This window comes from Danio aesculapii, chromosome 1, assembly GCF_903798145.1.
Source record: "Danio aesculapii chromosome 1, fDanAes4.1, whole genome shotgun sequence".
Classification (NCBI taxonomy): Eukaryota; Metazoa; Chordata; class Actinopteri; order Cypriniformes; family Danionidae; genus Danio; species Danio aesculapii.
In genome coordinates, this window is record NC_079435.1 from 13327101 (window position 1) to 13340897 (window position 13797).

At 32.0% G+C, this 13797-nt stretch overlaps 1 protein-coding gene across 8 annotated transcripts in view; it reads right to left on the bottom strand.

Annotated features, from left to right (window-relative positions):
• Positions 1–13797, bottom strand: part of sh3pxd2aa (SH3 and PX domains 2Aa) — a 181724-nt gene that overhangs the window by 77407 nt on the left and 90520 nt on the right. For all 8 annotated transcript variants that reach the window (XM_056456607.1, XM_056456605.1, XM_056456604.1 and 5 more), the window contains exon 6: positions 1010–1035. In XM_056456607.1, the coding sequence (XP_056312582.1) occupies positions 1010–1035 (26 nt within the window). The remainder of the gene's footprint in view (positions 1–1009; positions 1036–13797) is intronic.

A 13797-nucleotide genomic window follows, 5' to 3' on the forward strand; every position in this document is an offset into this window, starting at 1 on the left:
AAAAAGTGACAGGATAAAGTTAAATGAAATTAAATAGTGCCTAATACTAAACAGGGCACTGAAAAGTAAGTATTTGTACATTCAAATAAATTCCAATAACTTTAAATTAAATACAATTTAATTAAAAACAAAATAAAATTAAGTTAAATAAAAAAATAAATAAATAAATAAAATAACAATTATTTAAAGAAATAAAATAAAATCTATTTAAAAATAAAATAAAATAAAAATACAAAAATCAATAAAATAAAATTTATTTTTAAATAAATTAAAATATATATATTTGAAAAATACAATAAATTTTTTTTTTCTGCGTCTTAAGCTGGACAACTTCAAAATCAAATCAAATTAAATTAGTTTTTAAATAAAATTAACTTAAATATAATACAATTTATTTAAAAATAAAATAAAAAAATGTAAAAAAATAAATTAAAATAAAATAAAATTTATTTAAAAATAAAATAAAAATAAAATACAAAAAATTTAAAAAACGAAATAAATAAAACAACATTTATTTAAAGAAATAAAATAAAATTTACTTAAAAACAAAATAAAATTAAAATGTAAAAATAACTTATTAAAAAGTTTTAATTTTTTTTTATATATATATATATTTAAAAAGTACAATAATTTTTTTTTTCTGCGTCTTCAGCTGGACGACTTGATAATCAAATAAAATTAAATTCTGCATCTTTAGCTGGACGACTTGCCTTAAACCCCATTAGCAACAACATTATGAAGTACAAATGCCCATAATTTCATGTGGCTATTCCCCAAAGTCCTGCTGGTTATTCCGAAACCTTTCACAGCTGACACTCCCTGAGCTTTACAAACCTCTGAGTCACGTCCAGTTCTCTAAAGAAAGCGTTTCTCTCCACTGAGCTCAGAGCAAAACAGCAAGTCATTCAATGCGGCAATAACAGAGAGGGCATGCAGAGCAGAGTTAACACTTAAACCCGGCAACAGGTTTAACACTCAGCCGGCAGGTAAATATAAAAGACGGTCTTACCTGACTTGCGTTTGGATCCATAATCCCTGTAAAAAAAGCAACAGCAGAGTGACATAGTAAGTCACAGTGAGACAATGTCCTGTGGCAGACAGCTGTCACACACGCACACATACACACACTCACACACACGCATGAACTCGAGATGCAGAGAGCTTGATGTGTGTGCCAGGGCAGAGAGTGAGTGTATGTGTGTGTGTTAAGATGGAAAAGGCCAGCTGCTATCGCCACAACATCTGATCATGTGACCCAAACAGAAGCATGGCTCTTTCTCTATCCTTTTATCGGCCGGCTCTGAGATGAAGGGGGCGGAGATTTGAACACACCCTAATTAATAGATCAGAATGACACCCGGCTTGAGAGTGTGTGTGTGCGCTATAAAAAATCTTGCTGACTTCAAATTTTTAGTTGAATCAAATGAACTTCATCTCAACTTACATCAATCAAACCGACTAAAAATATTAAGTTGAACTTTGTATAAATTAAGTTCAAACAACATAAAAAGATTTGTTGTCGTGAGTTTGTTATGTTTTTTTTTTCAGTGTGTGTGTGTGCTGCTTATCTGTCAATAGCTATGTTTCCATCCAAAGATGTGAATTCAATTTATGAGCAAAACTGAAATATCGCATAAAAGACGTTTGAATAAAGCAGCGTTTCCATCCAATGAGCTTAAGAGAACTTCCTCATTAACTGGCGCCAAACATCAACAGTGAAAACAGAAATTGCTGCAGTAGGAGAAGCTGCGTCAATCTAATCTTTATTTAATAAATTCCCACCTCGGAGGAGAATACCAACACGCAATGAACACGTTGTGGCGTTTGATGGCGTGAGACACGGAGCATAGATGCTCTTGACAGTTCTGGAGGAAATTAATAATGTAATAACACTAATATTGAAACAGTTAAGGTGTTTTAAAATCACCAAAACAACATTTCAGATGTTTTGCAATGTGCTCAGCCTGCTGGTTTATCCATTCACACACATTTTTATTATCACATGATCTCTTTTTTTAATTAACTGCATACTGGAATTCGGTAAATTCGGTAAAAGTGTTTCCATCAAGCGGATCTTTTCTTATCGAATAAAAAAAATTGTTTAAAAAAAAAATGTATGTGCATTTTCACAATGTATGCGCATCTTGGGCATTTCCAATAATGCATTTTTAATGCGCATATCCAAAATGCGCATAAAAATAAGTGGATGGAAACATAAATCAAGTTAAACTTTGATGAGGGATGCGATCTAATTATGGATCTATTTTTGGAACCAATCAAACGTTTCAAATATGCAGAGCACAGTTATTATTAAAACACAAATTTTATTTAATAATTAAAAAAATAACACAAAATAACTTAGTTACTCAAAATAACTAACTAAAATTCGTTTTAAAATGTTATTAGTTCTCAAATTGTTTGATAAAATATTATAAAAAAAAAATTATGTAACGCGAAGCTGAATTTTTTTTAAATTAAGTTAAAATGTAAAGCTAAATTAACTTTTTTAATTAAAACGTAGACATTTTTACAAATAAAAAAATATTGATTAAATTGAAAACTTAAAAAACTATTAAATATGACAAATTAAATAAGATAAAGAAAAAAATACTAAATAAAAAATGACTATATTAGAATATAAAAATATAATACAAAAATAAATGTAAAAAACACTAAGATTACTAACAATAAATTATCAATTAAAGCTACTTTTAATAAAAAAAACATTGTAAATCAATCAGATCAATTATAAAAAATACTTGTGAAAATGAGTTGTGAGTATATAAAAATGAGCATATAAAATATCATTTAGAAATATATAAATTCTATATACATGTTTAAATAAAAACTAAATTGGCAAACAGAAAAAAATACTAAACTTGAACTAAAATGACAAACAAAACAAAAACAAAAACAAATTTAAAATAGCAATAAATACTGCAATAGTTATTTAAAAAAGCATTTTAACAAAATAATTAAGACAATAATTATGTTCCATTCATTCATTCATTTTCTTTCAGCTTAGTCCCTTTATTCATCAGCAGTCGCCACAGCGGAATGAACCGCCAACTTATCCAGCATATGTTTTACACAGTGGATACCCTTCCAGCTGCAACCCAGTACACCCATACAGTCTTACATTCACAGACATACACTACGGCCAATTTAGTTTATTCGGTTCACCTATAGCGCATGTCTTTGGACTGTGGGGGAAACCGGAGCACCCGGAGGAAACACAAACATGGGGAGTACATGCAAACTCCACACAGAAATGCCAACAGTGTTAACCAGTGAGCCACCGTGTCACCCAGTTCTAAAATTACTAACAATTAATTAGAAATTAAAACTACCTTTAATTAAACAAAAAAACATTAACTGAAAAAAAAATTAATGAATGAATGTTTAAACAGCCTGAAAAAAATGAGCATATAAAATATAAATAAAACAAGTGATAAATTCTATATACAGTTGAAGTCAGTATTATTAGTCCCCCTTTGAATTTTGTTTTCTTTTTTAAATATTTACCAAATGATGTTTAACAGAGCAAGAACATTTTCACAGTATGTCTGATAATATTGTTTCTTCAGGTGAAAGTCTTATTTGTTTTATTTCAGCTAGAATGAAAGCAGTTTTAAAATTTTAAAAGCAATTTTAGGGTACAAATTATTAGCCCCTTTAAGCTATATATTTTTAGATGGTCTACAGAACAAACCTTTGTTAAACAATAACTTGCCTAATTACCTCATTCAAAATAGCAATAAATACTGCAATAGTTATTGATAAAACCATTTTAAAAAAAATTGACAAGGTAGTGTCATTGTCATATAGTGACATTTTAAAGCCTAACTAGGGTAATTAGGCAAGTCATTGTGTAATGATGGTTTGCTCTGTAGACAAAAGAAAGGGGCTTATAATATTGACCTTAAAATGGTGTTTAAAATATTAAAAGCTGCTTTTATTCTAGCCAAAATAAAACAAATAAGACTTTCTCCAGAAGAAAAAAATATTACAGGAAATACTGTGAAAAATACCTTGTTCTGTTAAACATCATTTGGGAAATATTTAAAAAAGAAAAAAGATTCACAGCAGAGTGAATAATATTGACTTCAACTGTATTAAGAAAAATGCCAGACTGACTGTATTTTGTGACCGAATTCACAGACCGGTATTTCCCTTAAAAACCCCCTTCTGGGTATTTGCCCTAAAAATTCAGGCCAAAATCTGACAAGCTCTCCATCCATCTATCCATCCTCTCATCTGTTTCTGCATCTCCTTCTGTTCCTCAATCTCCTCTTTTGTGGCTCTGCTGGGAGAATGAATACTCTCTTTTCTTCAGATCAGCAGTATGAGGTCACTGTGAACCCTCCAGAATGAACGGCTTTGTCGCTGAACTGAGGAAGAACACTGTCCTAAAAGCCCTAAATCAGAGATCTGCTATCTGTCTGGAGTAAAAGGAAACTGCCACCATTAAGACCGATATAGGACGTGACATTTAGGAATATTGCTAGAAATGATCAGTGGGAACATTTCCAGACTAAAGCAGGCCAGTCTTTTATAAAGAAATGTAAATGTCATTTTTAGATTCAATTAAATTAAATACCAAGTTGTAAATTAAACTTTATCCTAATAATAATAATAATAATAATAATAATAATAATAATTATTATTATTATAATTATTATTATTATTGTTATTATTATTATTATTACTTTATATAATGTAAACTGTATTAATTACTATATATACTATATATTATGTAAATGCACACCATTATTTTGGATGTGTAATAAAATTAGGTTAGAATGATAAATGAAATATAAAACTAAAACCATAAAAAAGAAATACAAATATTAAATAAATAACTAAGATCTAAAAAAAATAATAATAACATAATAATAATAATAATAATAATAATAAATATTATTATTTTAGTTTATATAATGTAAACTATAATAATAATAATAATAATAATAATAATAATAATTAAGTATAGTTTACATTATATAAAGTATAATAATAATAATAATAATAATAATAATAATAATAACAATAATACTCATTATTATTATTATTATTATACTTTATATAATGTAAACTATAATAATAATAATAATTATTATTATTATTATTATTATTATTATTGTTGTTGTTGTTGTTGTTGTTGTTGTTTTCATCATTATTATTATTATACTTTATATAATGTAAACGATATTTTATTATTATTATTATTACTATTATTATTATTATTATTATTATTATTATTATTATTGTTGTTGTTGTTGTTGTTATTTATTATTATTATTAGTAGTAGTAGTAGTATTGTTATTATTATTATTATTATTATTATTGTTTTCATCAATATTATTATTATACTTTATATAATGTAAACGATATTTTATTATTATTATTATTACTATTATTATTATTATTATTATTGTTGTTGTTTATTATTATTATTATTATTATTATTATTATTAGTATTGTTATTATTGTTATTATTATTATTATTATTATTGTTATTGTTTTCATCATTATTATTATACTTTATATAATATAAACTATATTTTGTTATTATTATTATTATTATTATCATTATTGTTGTTGTTGTTAAAATAATAAAATTAGGTCAAAATTATAAATGAAATATAAAACTAAAACCATAAAATGAAATAAAAAATGTAAATAAAAAATCTAAGATAAGAAACAAAAATAATAAAAACACATAAAAATGTTTTTAAAAAAATAAATAACAAAAGAAAATATTTTAAAAAATTTAATTGTAACTACATAATGTACATACTACTTAGGGTATACATTTTTTTAAGAACATTAGTTGTTCATGGTTAATTGTGTAATGAATTTTTTTAATTAATTAAATGAAAGAAAACGGCCTTCAGAGAAAACTAAAACTTTCAGAAAAAGCACATCAAGTATGATTGTAAAATGGTAAAATTACATATTTTTCACACAAAAAAATCCGTAAACACTTCTTCAGAGCAGTACTTCAGACTGTTGACGTCTTTAATCAAATAGCAACAATAAAAGTTGACTTATAGCGCTTAATGTCGCTTAGCAGAGAAATTGATATTGGAACTGACAGCTCCCAGTTCCCTACAGGTAATATATGGGTCTCCCCAAAAGTTTTTGTCTACAGTTCTCAGTTTTATAACTCCCAGAGTCCCAGTTAAACAAGAGGCAGTTTATGATGATGGTGAGGAAAGGCGAGAAATGGTAGTTTGTGCTTATTGGGCTCTGTTCATTCACTTCATCCAACCATAAAAAAGGACAGTAATACACTATGAATGCAGCAGTGATGCGTCACATTCTGTGGCTTGTAGTGATATCTTCATACAGTCATGTTTGGCATTTGCTGTAGTATATTTAAATAAACAGGTCTGGCCAATGTTTGTCAAACCAAATTTAACATTAAGCTAACTTAATCGATTTGCATTGGAACGACATGCATTTTTTTACAGTGTATTTCAGAGTAGTCAATTTTCTTGATACTAATGTTCACCCAAAACATGACAACATGACCTTCAAGTGGTTCTAAATCGTTACACATTTCTCTTTTTTCTGTTGAACACAAAAGAACACAAAATGGGTACTCGTTTTCAACATAATATACTCAAAATATTAGTTCAAAAGAAAGAGATAACATCTCAGTTACTGTTGTAACCCTCATTCCCTTTTTGTTTCAATTTCAAATATTTCCCAAATGATGTTAAACAGAGCAAGGAATTTTTCACAGTATGTCCTATAATATTGTTTCTTCTGGAGAAAGTCTTATATGTTTTATTTTGTCTAGAATAAAAGCAGTTTTAAATTTTTTTAAAAACATTTTAAGGTCAACAATATTAGCCCTTTTAAGTTGTTTTTTTTTTTTTCGATTGTCTGCAGAGCAATTTGTCGACTTGCCTAATTACTCTAACTTGCCTAATTAACCTAGTTAAGCCTTCAAATGTCACTTTTTAGCTGAATACTAGTATCTTGAAAATGTCTAGTAAAATATTATTTACTGTCATCATGGCAAAGATAAAATAAATCAGTTATTAGAAATAAGTTTAAAACTATTAAAACTATTATGTTTAGAAATGTGTTTAGAAATCTTCTTTCTGTTAAACAGATTGGGGCTAATAAATCAGGACTTTAACTATAACTCAAAGTTCCCAATCTAAAGGGGAACTCAAACAAATTTGTGACAAGGGAGAAATCTACAACAGAATAATGCTTTTTTGAGTGAACTATGCCTTTAACGGTCAGTTTTGGTGTGCAATTCTACAAATAGACCCTTTAAAACTAAATGTTCGTTACTGTAATCAAATAAAAGTTCCCAAACAGGGGTTTCACAGCAGTTCCACATACAGTAAGAACCAATTTTGCTTCCACATAGAGCACACTGTAAAATAATGTTGCTCACCTAATTTTTAAAATTGAACCAATTTAATTTTAAAAGTCATTTTAACTTGGATCAATTAAGCTGACTTAAAACATCAAGTTAAAATTTAACTTAAAAATTGGTTGAAACCTGATTACTTTTGTAGATCAAGTAAAAGTAACATAAAAACGTAAGTTGTCGTGACATTTCATTATGTATTTTTTACAGTGCATTTCTGTGAAATGTTACATGGTAAAAAATGAAGGTTTGGAGTATTTTAAAAAAAAGTTTCTTCAAGATCAGTATTAAAGATTATTTATACACTTTTATAAATTAAGGTTCTTTAGGTTCCAAGAACCTTTAAAATCCATGCAGACTTTTAATTCCAAAAAGGTTCTTTAGATTGGAAAAAAGTTTTCTTTGCATTATTAAAATGTTCTTTACACTAATAAAAAATGGTTTTCTTAAATACCGTCCATTGAAAAGCTCTTTGTGGAAGCTAAAATTGTTCTTCTATCGCTTTAAAGCTCTATTTTAGAATCTTTATTTTTAAGACTGTACTAGAAAATGATTCTAAGGGTGCTTTCACACTTGGTTCAATTTCCTGAATTGTACCCAAGTTCGGTTGTCCCCCCTTGCCACCTTCTCAGTTGGTTTGTGTTCACACTGTCTTTTTTCCTTCTGAACCCCTGTACGCTTGTGTTATTGAGCTGCTGTTGTGTGTACAGCTGTTGCTAGGTGATGGACATGAAAACAAAGCGGCAAAAAGGAAAGATGTCCGCACATCGCAGTCGTTCTGCTTTTACCTTTTACTGAATCTTTTAGTTTTGGAAATACAGAAAGTGACTCGCGTATGTATGCTGCACAGAAATATTATAAACGTTCAGAACATCACGCGATGTCTGCAGAAGCTGGTTTTAGAGGAGACAAGCAGACATTATCACTGTGTTTGCCCTTGTCCCGCGTGTCACCAAGGTACAGTACGTGATACACACACACACACACACACACACACACTAACGAATGAACGTTATAAAGATGATAGTTTGTTGTACAGTTGGCGGTTCACCTCCGTTATTTGGTACGATTGTATTCATACCAGAAGTGAACAGGACCAGAGTTCGCATGAACCATACCCTAGACCACCTCTTTCAGGCGGGCTTGGGTATGGTTTCTTGGTGCGCACCCGAATTCAGAAGACACATTCACACTAGCTATAAACGTACTGTACTCTGACGTCAAATGAACCCAAGTGTGGATGAAAAGTACAAGTTTGAAAGCACCCAAAGAAAAATGTAATCCCTAAAAAACACAAAAAATTACAGGCAGCTCACTGGTTCATTCATTCATTCACTTAATCTGGGGTCGTCACAGCAGAATGAATTTATCCAGCATGTGTTTTACATAGCAGATGCCCTTCCAGCTGCAACCCATCACTGGGAGAGCTCACTGGTTTTTGGACAATAATTAAAAACAATTTAATCAGAGAATATCAATCATGTCACATAACAGAAGTCGAAAGCATTAATGAATAGAAAAACAGCTATGAATAAAGAAAACTGCTGCACAATTATTAATTAACATTATTTTACTGTGTCGTTTCTCTAAGGTCTGTTCACCTAAAGTTCACTTTAGCTTTTAGGAATGCAAAATGGTTCTGCTATGACACTGCTTTTTTTAAAGAAAAAGTCTCTCCAGCTTTCTGTTTTCTTCCTCTGGGAGCTTCAGGCCATAAACAGGGCAACAAACACACAATCCCACACATTCACAGAGTAAAAATTACTCCTCGAGTCGCAAAGAAAAGAACGTTTATTAAGAAGCGCATGGCATTTACTTTATGCTCTGAAGTTTACGGCTCCCAGAGAACTGAGCTGGTTCTAAAAATCGAGAATATTCTTTTCCCAGGGAGTCCTAAACTTCAGGAACGTCTCGCTATAGCCTCAATTAGCACAAGGCCCGGAGTGAAAAATGAAGCACGGTATTTTTCAGACATTATGAAGAAGGAGCCTTTTACAGTGTAAGTGGAATAAAAGCAGAGCATTAATGATAAAAATGAACAAGACAAAGAGAAGGAGAGAAACACTGTGCCAGCAATAAGCGTGGAGAAAAGCATTACATCACAGCAAGAGAAAAAAATGATTACAATATCAGACTGAAGGAATTTTAGTAGTAAAAAGTACGGTACAACTGCAGATATGAAAGCAAAGTTGAGACACTAGCACAAGCAAAAGTGTAAGGGTGGAAATGTATTGGAATTTAAAAAAAAAAGTTTATACGTAAGTATTGTAAAAATATTAAAACAACTTTTGAAAAAGTAAGGTAACACTTTTTAATAACTGCACACTATGAATAAGGGGTTTACAAAGCATAAATAGTTTACATTACGTCACAAAACGGCATTAAGTTGAGTTAATAAAGCATTTATTATCATACAAAATACCTATTACTACATGCCTGAATGTTGAAACCCAGGCTCAGTATTGATAAGTACCCCTATATACATTTTTGGAGAGCGCCAAATACGTCCCAGGAGTTTTTTTTGTTTTTGCAGTTTTTGTTTTCACAAATCCACCAGAGGCTGCTGTGTACTCTTTTTGAGATCTCAAACTGCTCTCGCGAGTACCATTCACTCCTGCTGTTCTTACGTTAATCCACCAGAGGCCACTGTCGACTGACTGACTGACCCACACTCCTCCTTCCCTAAACCCAGCCAATTGTATTGACTGACCCAATTGTTAAAATGAGCAAAAAATAAGTAAATAACTCAGAATTTGTCATTAACACCTCAAAAATATTGTACTAGCTTGACCTCAAAAGTTCTCTGCATTACTGTGCATTTACAGGAGTGCTGGTGACTGAAGGTGGAAGTTAGACTGACAGAAAGATCCGTACTGAGGTGTTTACTGGCCTGAGCATCTGCAAGACATTAGAGGAGCTGAGGAAAGGACAGTCTCATGAGGACGAGAAGGAGGAAAGGAGGTGTGGAGAGGAAAGGGTAGTCCTGCTAATAAATGACCTCTGAAACTCAAGACAGACAGAGATAGATAGATAGATAGATAGATAGATAGATAGATAGATAGATAGATAGATAGATAGATAGATAGATAGATAGATAGATAGATAGATAGATAGACAGATAGATAGATAGATAGACAGATAGACAGATAGATAGATAGATAGATAGATAGATAGATAGATAGATAGATAGATAGATAGATAGATAGATAGATAGATAGATAGATAGATAGATAGATGGATAGATGGATGGATGGATCGATGGATCGATGGATGGATCGATGGATAGATAGAGGGGAATAATAGTTGGATGTCAATCATGTAAAAGCACATAACCCCAACTCTAAGCCTAAACTGAAATAAACTGTAAACATGTCCCTTAATTCTGATTGGCTGATTGGAATGTTTTCCGGGACCAACATTGATGTTCATCCAGGAACATGTCCTGCTTGGTGAAATCACACTAACCTAGATTGATATATTCTCGTTCCTTGTAATATCTGGTGCAGCTCCTTTAGTCCAAATGTCAAACAAAAAGGAAGATGGACACAAACACAGACACGCAGAAGAGCAAAAAACATACGAAATGCCAAGCAATGTTTTAGAACTGAAGCCTCTGCCTGCTCCCTCTGGTTTCTGTTATTGTTGTGTTTCTGGCCAGTGTTGATGGGAGACTGGAAACTATGTGTTACAGAGCAAGTCTTCCGAACTACAAACAGATCTAATGCTATTTTATTATCATTGATTGTTCAATGAAGAACCTTTAACAACCACAGATACTTTTCATTCCACACAAAGGATCTTTATACTTGAAAACAGTTATTTGTTCCGCTTTTCCACTGCTTGGTATGGCGCAGTTTGCCTTTCCACTGCACTCCATATCTAGAACCTGAAATTTTTTGAATATCCAGCCTGATCTCACGATGAAACATAACTATTTTTCATTTTTTGTCAGTTTATTAGCTAATTTGCATGAATTCGTACAAGTTCAGTCATACAAAAAAGTGCAATTTTAAAAAGATGGCATGGCACCCAACCCCTCCCCTAAACCCAACCGTCATTGGGGGATAAGAAAATCGTACTAAATTGTGCGAATGAGATCGTACGGATTCATACAAATTATCCATTAAATCCTAAAGTTATGAATTGCCATGAGATTGTGTTGGAATATCACTTCAGATGAAGTTCCAAGGAAGCCGTATCTAAGCCGTAACAAAACATGATGCATACAAACTGCCGATTATTGATTGGTCCGAGAGAATCGTTACTACCAGCATAATTAAATTTGCAATATCAAATCCACTAACTATATTTAAATAGTTCAATTCAATTCAATTCACCTTTATTTGTATAGCGCTTTTACAATGTAGATTGTGTCAAAGCAGCTTCACATAAAAGATCAAAGTAAATTGAAATAGTATAGTTCAGTTTTTAAAGTTTAAGTTCAGTTCAGTTTAGCTCAGTTCAGTGTGGTTTAATAATCACTACTGAGAGTCAATGCCCAAGAACACCATTGCATTGGTAGCATCTATAGCCTCTGTATTGTGTGTTGGTTTGTGTTCTGCATTTGTTTATGCTGCATTTATGATGATGTAATAAGTTAGAGTGGAAATGCCAACCGAGTTGAGAAAAACTTAAAGGGTCACGAAATACCAAAACACATTTTTTGAGCTCTTGACAGTCATATTTGTGTCCCACGCTGCTATAAACACTATTAGGAACCATATATTTCACAGTAATAAAGTGAAAATTGGTTGTTTTTGTGTTATTTCGTGCAAATTCGTTCTTCCGGTTTGAACCGAATTTTTGAAGCTGCGTCACGCTAATTAGATCCTTGTGTGTATTCCAGCGTGTAGACTGGCTGTCAATACCTTGGAGTAATTCGTGACGTCTCTGAGAGTGCTGCATTCATTCATGAGAAAGACTTCTCCAATCAGCACGCTCTATTGTGTATGAGGCACAACTTCATTAATATGCATGATAGCTTCGAAAACTGTTTGTATCTGTACAGTGTTCAGATGGCAGAGAGACGCCACGTTGTGTTGCCAAAACAAGTGGGAGAAGAAGAATTGTTTGGAGACATGGGTCGTCAGTGTTGCTTTTATAATTTGCTGCATCGAAGGTTTTGTTTTCAGTTTCCCGCTATGAGAGCGCAGCTGGGCTTACGTGTGGATTACAGTGCACGCAATGCGTGACAAAAATAAGTGTCTAAGGAAAATTTTTACCCGAGAGCTTTTCTCATCTGAAAATGGTGAAATCTGGAATTGCTGCTCGTCTCCTTTCAAAAAAGACGCGGCTCCAGTTGGTGTTGATTGCCCTGTTTCTACAGATGTGGTAAGAAAGCGATCAGTGTCTTTGTTTGTTTATTCAGATGACAAAGTTAGTTTGTATCGTCAACAGTAACGTTACTCTTTCAGTTTTTAAAGACAGACCTTAGTGAAATGATTTCTAAGTTACTAAAGTTTACAGTACGTTAATATCACTACAATACTATAGACTAAAAGATCCGCTGTAAATGCTGCTCTCCGAGTGTAAACATGTAAACACCGCAATCAAACTATTACCGTCGTGTAGGATTTTGCGGCATTTTGTGACAGGAATAACACACGGTTTTCTGACGCTACCTACCTAGTGCATCTAAGTTACAGAGAAATGCGGAGGGTTTTTTCTCTCATTCGCCGTGCGGTATCAATCATTGCATTAAAAATACACACTTCCAGCAATTCCTCGAATCAAATATCTTGTTTATCACGAGGGGCATGAATGAAATGTTCCTAAATGAAAGTGCCAAACTGCAGTTAAAGTCCACCATTTAATAGTTTGTCAAATAATTCGATTACTGATGTCCATGTAAACACAGTCACTGACACTCTGCCATGCGTCTGTGTGTTTGTTTTGCCTCTGTGAAAATCAGAGTGTGCCCAAATCTAAACTCCCATTTTTATGCAAATTTTTATGCACCTTCCCTGTTCCCCTCCTCCGACACTCCCCCCTAAACAGAGCTGGACACGCTCACTTTCCTGACTTTTTCCAAACTAGAGGTGTGAAAACACCCTACTGAAACAGGGGGGTTTCGTGACCCTTTAACTGAAGCGAGCTGAACTGTGCCATGCCGAACCGTACCAAAAAAGTAGCTTAATAATAATAATTAACCCTTTCATGCATATGATCACACGGGTGTGATCAGACTTGGCTGGTCCCTGAAGCGTACGATCATTGTTTTATGTTTAATCAACAACTTAATTATTTTATGTTCAATCCACTTAAATTTGTAAACAATTTCATTAACTTAGTTGTTTGTGTTGGGACAACTTGAAAGAATTGTGGGGAACCCAGATTTTTTTTTACAGTGTACTTAAAAGTTTACTGTAAAAAAAATGCTAGGTTCCACACAATCACTTGAT